At 43.3% G+C, this 7,994-nt stretch overlaps 1 protein-coding gene across 1 annotated transcript; it reads right to left on the bottom strand.

The window, feature by feature from the left end:
- Positions 1 to 267: 267 nt before the first annotated feature.
- On the bottom strand, positions 268 to 7,413 carry LOC124651106 (protein ETHYLENE-INSENSITIVE 2-like). The gene is made up of 7 exons (XM_047190248.1): positions 7,138 to 7,413; positions 6,669 to 6,755; positions 6,431 to 6,544; positions 6,133 to 6,345; positions 4,630 to 4,806; positions 1,365 to 4,022; positions 268 to 868 (listed from the first exon to the last, which is right to left on the bottom strand). Exons 1-7 carry the CDS (start codon positions 7,396 to 7,398, stop codon positions 587 to 589), a joined length of 3,792 nt encoding a protein of 1,263 aa, XP_047046204.1. The 5' UTR covers positions 7,399 to 7,413; the 3' UTR covers positions 268 to 586.
- Between the last annotated feature and the right edge of the window lie 581 nt (positions 7,414 to 7,994).

The raw sequence follows: 7,994 nt of genomic DNA, 5'->3' as shown, positions 1-7,994 counted from the left end.
ACCCATGCACTAATAAATCACACGGTCATTTAATGCATAAAAAAACATATTTTGTTTAACAAGACTATTCACCAAAGCAGGGGAAAAAAGCATAATGCAGATATAAAACCAAGAATCTAAACAGAACAGAACATAGAGTGAAAACACCGGGAGCCCATTGCATCTGATGATGTGAATAGTACCCAGAAGCAGGCATCACAATAACATAGCAACTGAAATTATCACATGAACATTACTTGCAACCTTTCTACAGTCACATAGGGCACAGAAGGCAAAAAAAACTAATCCAGTAGTCACTACAGTGGCAGACTTTACAACGCAGATCCTCATCAGGATCGCATCTCTTTCACACGCCGCGGTAGCGGCAAACATGGTCGGTTACCCTTCTTCATACCCGGCCCCTCAAACATCACATGCAAAAAACCAAAGGGCCCAAAAAGGTCAAGGAGCTCTCTCAGGCCCTAACAACGTCGTGCAACGAAAAAAACAACTAAGGCTTGAGAAGCAAGGAAATGGCACCCTGCCTACTAGAACAGTTGCCAGAAACCCTACAAAACAAGTAAAAACATGACTTCTGGGTGGTGCACTATTGTCCAGCAGACGGCTTGCTCGACAGCCTACGCTTGTATCGCTTGAGCACGGAAGCCAGGTTCTCCTTCCCTTTGGGGAAAGCTACATCTCCTGCTGCTGTTCCGCTTCGGCCCTTGCGTCCGGAGATGGCCTGCTCCACGTCCTTGATCGTCTCCAGGATCACAGCTGAAGTGGTGAAGGTGCCAGAAATGGGCCTGGTGACCGGACCTACTATCTGAAGGCATGCGCACCCAGTGAGGGGTTTGCGGGGCTTGGAAAATGCGGGTTCAAGGACTCCCTACATACAATAAGTATAAGATCAGCAAATAGGCAAGAAAATAATGGATTCCAATAAGAGATGCATGCCCATGCAAAATCCAACAGCCCAATACAACTGAGCAGCTGATCCTATTTATGATTTTTAAGGAATAAAAGCAAAGGGAAAGGCCTAGTTAAAAGTTAATGCAAGTTCTATACACTTGTGAGATACAACTAAAAGTTAGATTCAAATGTATATGAAGTCAATCCATAGCAGTGGATCACTCTATTTGCTTCATGAAATAGTCCCAACAGCATAGTAAATTAGCAAATTGCTGTATCTCAATTTCTTTTTCTAGCTAACTACCATTTCAAGTAACTTAATGGAAGGTGAGATAAATTATAAAATTATGCAGTCAAGATGGTTATAACCTTTGCTACATGGATGAAGCAACCAATATATGGATCCTTCTAGGGTAGCCACTTTTTAGTGGTAAAATACATGCTTGCTGAAAATAGATAAGACAAAGGTTCACCTGAAGACGGTTCAGAACATAAGTGTACTTCCCCCAAAGTTCTGGTCTGCTTTCCACAAGGGATAGGTCCAGTACCCTACGGATACACCAGACACCAAAACTAACAACCAGGCTACCCTGCCAAACACAACTTTCACCACAGTTCGGTAGTCCATGCATGCAATTGGAAGCTCTGTCATCATTCCTTCGAAGTGGCTGTGAGCTTTTGTCTGAAGGCATGCGCCGAAGCTCAGGTGACAATAGATTGTCAGTTGTTTCTTGTGAATATTTCTCCGCTGCTGCAACTTGATCAATCAAATTTTCATCGCAGCCACCATTTTGCCTAAAGAGCCATCCTGATCCTTCCACTTTCAAGATCTTCACGATGCAAGATCTAAGAGATTGAAGAAGTTCTACCTCGCACTCTGTGTAAGAGGAATCATCCTTTGTGATACCACTTGATCTCTGGCCAGTGTTCACCTCACTTTTGTTCAATTCTGCACTTGACACGCCAAACAGTTGTTCAAACGGTTGTTGGGCCCAAAGGGATTTGGCGTTGGGGTTCATACCCAATTGCATAGATAGGACATCCCTCTGGAGGTTATGTTGTGAGCGCTCATTAAATGCAGCTTGAGCATTGGACCTGGCTGTTGGGTCCACATATTGCGGTCTCTCAGATGCCAACTTACTTAGGTATGACTGATTCCCAGCAGCCCCACCCAAATTCGCTTCATTCAACAAAGCCTTTCTGCTTGCAGCGATTAGTGCAGATATGTCAGGTGAACTGTGATACTTCTTTGAGTACGCAGATGAGCCACCGTTTTCACTTTCTTCAACAGAGAAAGAATCATAATAGGGTCTCTCCACTGCTGTGTTTAAGCGGTTCATCGTTGGGTTTTGCAAAGGGTTGGCTCCCAGTGAACCACGCACATTTTGGCTACGGGCATGCAAGGGAGAGTCTGGATAGTTAGGAAAAGAATATTCAGAAGATCTAGGAACTCGTCGTGGGTCCAGGGGGATGTTGGAATACTGACTTCTACTTGCATTCATTCCTTTCAAATAAGATGCCAGCTGATATCCATGAATGGTAGCAGGCTGATAGAACTGATTATCATTGTAAGAAGGCACATTACTAAAATTGGAATAATAGTTTGCATTTTGCTCAAGCAAGCTGCTGCTTGGACTCGAAATGTCTGTGTATGGTAAATTCATGCTCTGAGACCAATTTGATGAACCCATTGAACCCATCTGCTGCCCAGAATTCCAGTCTAGACCACGGATTTCCTTCTCACGTGACATTGAGTCCCATGAGTTCAGTGAGGTAGGTGATCCTCGCATCACATCTCTCATCAAGGGGCTCTTTGAAGCTTCAGTGCTTTGGTTATCTGCCCTCACAGCAGAACTAGCTGTTTTCGAGTCCAGTCCAAGCAAAAAATTGTACCTTTTATCATTTGCGTCTTGTGTAAGTTTACCATGATAATCAAAAAGGTGCCCCCAGAACTCATCAAGAGTTGCTGCTAACTGCCTCCTTGCAGCACGGCCCAAACCAGAAAGTGTTGAAAGGCTGCCACTACCATTGCCAGCATCAGCGTCTTTTCCCCTGCTGAAAGTCAGAGATGGTGGACCGTCGGGGTTGAAAGGTGCTCTTCCTACAGCAGACTTCTCATATTCCAAATTACGTGGGGTAATGTTATCCTTGTCCGTGCAAACTTCTGCTACTACTTCAACATCTTTTTCAGTTGTGCTCTTCACTTTGATGTTCTCTGCATTAATATGTTCTACTGCAGTGGGGGTAGAAACCTTTGGTATCGACTCTGTCCAATCAGCTACACAAACTGGTTTTGGCTCTTCATGGTAGACAGGTGGTGAGGGTTGAGCTTTAGGAGTACTTACTGTATAAGCAGTTGATTGCTGGCTGTCATGATCAGACTCTGCAGTGGTGTCAGAACTTTCAGTATGCTCCAAAGCTGATTCCTGATGACTTTCCGATTGCTCTCTGAGAGCATCAGTAGAAGACCTTTGAATTTCTTCTTGGGCAACATCTTCCAGAAAGAGCTCTTCTCTATGATGAGCACTGCCCAATGGTTCTCTCTGAGAGTGCACAGACAACTCCAGAGTTTCGGCTTCATTACTTGCAGACTTAAGTGGAGTAACAGCCAGGAACAGTGTAAACACAATAGATACACACGAAGTTAGGACTATGAGAGTATATGGAAGTACCACAGGGCTCCCGGTGTTGCCTTTCATGTTGTTTGTCCAAGTGCTATCACCAAACAGGATTTCCGCCATAAAAATGATATTCGTAAATAGCATAAGCAGAAATGAAAGAAAGGCCAATATTTCAACAGACGAAGATATCCTGTAACTGCCCATTAATGACCTGGACGAGGCGACACGGAAAACAGGTATAACAGACGAAGGGAGGAGCATAGCCTGGATGACTGGGCAGATGATAAGGAGCTGATATATTGCTTCTGAACCCGCAATCCTTGCATAGTAGATAGTAGGAATCATGGCAAAAACCTTCAGTAGCAGATGGTGCGCAGAAAGAGAAAGGTTTACACCAAAGAAATTCTCTACAATTGCATGGCTACCAACAATAGATGACAACGAGATGATGTGGCTCGAAAGAAGAAGAACCACTAAGAACACAACCGGTGCTGCAGGATTCATGAATATCTGCAGAAGACAAGATTCAGAGAAACTCAGGATGTAACTTCAATGAGGGACTGAAACCAAAAAGGAGAATATGAAAGATAACTGTAAATAATTTAATAGGAAAGAATGGGGAGACATATGACAGATACATAACTTAAGGAGAATATTGTTTTATTATTATTTCAGATTTGGACGCTGCTGAATATAAATATGCAGCAACGACTGAAAATAAACTTGAAAAATAAGTACTACATCCGTTCCAATGAATAAGGTATATAAATTTAGTCAAAAGTCAAAGTTTACTACTCCCTTCGATCCATAATACTTGTTATGGTTTTAGCTCAAATTTGAACTAAAACCACGACAAGTATTATGGATCGGAGGGATTAAGATCGACCAAATATACAGAAAAACTGAAAAAGATACCAAAATCTACACCATTAAAGAAATATATTACAAAGGTAAACTTTATGGTAAATCTATTGATATTTACTTTGTATCGTAAATGTTCATATTTTTGTCTACATTGGTCAAACCTAGATAGGATGTTGCCTTTTGACTAAATATATAGACCTTATTCATTGGAGCAGAGATAGTAGGAACTACAGAAAGGAAGTCAGACACAGACCTGGTTCATCAGCTCTACAACATCTTGAAAGGTCAGGAGCAGTGCATCAGTGGATCCAACTGCTGCTGAGCTTATGAGAACATAGTTCACAAGGAAAACCCCAGAAAAAATAAACAAGATAGAAATAAGGTGGTCATGAAATAAGGACCCGAGTGTAACAGGTGATCTCTTTTGAGCCTGCACAGATGATATTCAAATTAACATAGAAAAGGTAAAGATAGAAAACAAATAAAGGAAAGTAGTTTATTAAATCACCACTACATTGAGTAGAAAGCGTAAAAGTATAGTGCAAACACACGGTGCGTCCTAGAGTTCTTTGTAAATACTACCTCCGGTCCTATTTAATGGACTCAGATTTAGTATAAAATTGTACTAAATCCGGGTCAATTAAAAGATACCGGAGGGAGTACCAAAAACTTGATGCATGTCCTACACCCCATAACCACATAAAAAAGGAGATTACATGCTTGTGTGTTTTACTATCATTTCTTAAGTGGGAAATCCATCCAATTTTTCATGACATTACAATCTTTCAAATTGCATTTTTAATAACATTTCAAGTAAGGTAGCAAGAACATAGGGGGGGGGTTACAAGGGAAGATTATATATCTCTTATTAAGCATCTGGCACAGAATTCCTTCAAGATTGACAAACCTCGCCAGTACATTATACCAGAAAGTCGTCACCAGTAAGGAACTCGGGATCTAAACTTATGTGGCTTGTCAGAGTGCTTACGAATCTAAGATTGACCTCGTGACAAAATGCAACATGGATATACTGTGGTTAGTAGTTAATGCCTTACTGGTGATTTTGTACGGACAATTCTGTTAGGAGGGAGAGAAATTGCGCAACCTTACATCTTACTCATTTTTTAATGGGGTAAATATACGAGCCTTACGTGGGACAACCTGGGCATCAGAAATGTACATGTAGCACATGGTAAAAAAAAACTCAAAACTCAAGGTGGATCTGAACCACCTAATTTTAGGGTATTAATCTATGCTGGTATCTATTATGAGCCTCGGAGAAACGCCTGTAACTTTAAGCCTTGGAGTTCATATGGACAATACTGAGAGATTGATGAGTGCTATCACTGAGAGCACATAAAGTGACTTTATCAAAGTGTAGACTACAGTGGACCAACTGGGCCTACGTAATTACACATGACAAATGTAACAACCTTCAGTACAAGATAAGGTGCTGCCAACATGAAACCAGAACACCAAAAAAGTCCAACAGTTTGTCATATTTTGCTTAAAACACCATACAAGATACAATCTGAATCTACAAGTTTCAACACAGACCTCAACTTGTGATGTAACTGGACAACAAGTTCTAAAAAACTAAGGGCGCCAAATGTAACTCCAAAAGCACTACATTACATGAATGTTCGTAAATGAACATGGAAGTTGTGCGCTATTACACTATCTCGAGTTCTAAAATGCTAAGGGCCCCAAACGATTCAAACTAAATCTTGGACAAAAAACATGGGAGAAACTTTACCTGTACAAATGATGAATGGACATAGAAATTGTGCGCTATTACATTTCCACCCAGAAGTGCCATGAGCGAATACGCACTTTCACCACTCAACTTGGGGAACATGACATCCATATCGAGAGGAACTTTTGGTTGACTGACCAATAAACCAAGCACGAAGCAAACAAGTGCGAGACCCGCTATGCAGGTATTTAATGTTCCAGCCACCTTCTTGTCCTGGAATGGGCACAAGCAGAAACCAAATGTTGGTAAGAGCTTGAGAAGGTTCCTTTTATGATGTACTTTTTTCTTATAAAGTTACCAGATGGGAGATTGCATATGGTAGCAGATTAACCGCAAAACTTGCAAACCATATGCCTGTGACAATGTCATCATATTCAAATACAAGGTTGAACCCCATTGCTATGCCTGAGATCTGAAAATAGCGAAACATCACCATTAGACCATCAAAAATTTAAAAGTTGGAAGCATATGTCACATATGTATTCTAGACTGAAGCACTGACAGAAGATAGATTTGTGTGAAGTGCCTAGACATACCATGGTAACTTCTGCAGTTAACAAGGAAATTATTGCCTGAACACCAAGGCCGGCACATATTGGCTGACTGTACTCCTGGACGCATATCTTGATGTTCATGTAAAAGTATCACAAGAACAAAAAAGTCAAAACTCTCACATAAAGAATATGATGAATATAGCTGAATGATACAGAAGAATAAAGGAGAATTTTTTAGAAAGGACTGAATTCTCTACAGGTAAAAGGAAAAGAAAAAGGAGAACTTTGGGCAGATGATTGCTGGTTGCTCCTGTACACCGGTAACCCCAGCTTTATCTTTCAGTTTATATAAGGAGGGTAGCGAAATGTTACATTTTGTCCTAAGAAAAGAGTAACTTTGATGAGATGGAAGCTACTGTAGACAATAGATGTCAACTTGCTAGAGGTGTTGACTAAGCTAGCACAGCCACAAGAGTAAGGATAAGAATGGAGCACGCAAAGCGTTGCTTACCTCTGCAAGATTCTTGGTGGTGACCATGCCGATGCATATGGAGAGGTACTGGCAGAGGACGGCGGAGAAATTGAAGAGCAGGACGAGCAGCACGAGGTCGTAGCCGAAGCGCGAACCGGCGTCTATGGTGGTGACCCACTTGCCGAGGTCGATGTAGCCGATCGAAATGAAGAGCGCCGGGCCGAGGGTGCGGAAGAGGTTGTTCCGGCCGCCGCCCTCGCCAGCTCCCAGGGAGTGCGCCAAGCTCCGGACGCCGTCCATGGCCGGCCGAAGCGAGACGAAGCGCGCGCGCGCGCGGTCAGCGACGAATCCAGACGCGGAGGTTAGCAGGCGGGGTCCCGGCTAGCGCATCCGGCGATCTGCGTGGCGGGGGAGGACGGATCGGATCGGTGTGGCCTAGACGCGCGGGCTCGGGTCGTCGGGAATGGCGAGGTGGGGACGGCGGGCTGGGGAAGGCGAGACGATGGGGCGTGGAGGTAGACGCAGTGGCATGAGCGGAGAGGACGGAGGTCGGAGAGGGTGGAGAGGGAGGAGGGCTGGGGCATCGATGGAGGAGGAGGGAGAGGAGTGATGGTGGACTGATGGGAAGATGGGTTCTTGGGGCTGGGGAAGGAAGATGGGGGAGAGAGATTGCGGACGGAGGATCCTCTATGGCTGGACTGTGTTTGGTAGCGTTAGATGTGGGATCCTGTGTGGCTACTGTTAAAGATGCAACCAGTTGATGTTGTTGGGATGACAAATGCTTACTTTATGTTATCTCGCACTAACAGCTTCATTATTACAGCTAGGATCACTTGCATTGTAGTACGGACAATCGCCTCGAGGGACTCTGCTGACCAAAGTTTTGCCCGTGCAAG

This window comes from Lolium rigidum, chromosome 5 (genome assembly GCF_022539505.1).
Source record: "Lolium rigidum isolate FL_2022 chromosome 5, APGP_CSIRO_Lrig_0.1, whole genome shotgun sequence".
In the NCBI taxonomy this organism is placed as follows: domain Eukaryota; kingdom Viridiplantae; phylum Streptophyta; class Magnoliopsida; order Poales; family Poaceae; genus Lolium; species Lolium rigidum.
The sequence above is the reverse complement of the archived record's forward strand: the minus strand, read 5'-3'. Positions and strand labels throughout refer to the sequence as shown.

What these genes read in the sequence shown, in the direction of transcription:
- LOC124651106 (XM_047190248.1), bottom strand. Translation starts at nt 7,398, where the DNA reads ATGGACGGCGTCCGGAGCTTGGCGCACTCCCTGGGAGCTGGCGAGGGC. An exon ending in CATATGCAATCTCCCATCTG is followed by an intron (nt 6,346 to 6,430) that starts GTAACTTTATAA and finishes TGCCCATTCCAG; the next exon opens with GACAAGAAGGTGGCTGGAAC. An exon ending in ATGTTCTGAACCGTCTTCAG is followed by an intron (nt 869 to 1,364) that starts GTGAACCTTTGT and finishes TATTGTATGTAG; the next exon opens with GGAGTCCTTGAACCCGCATT.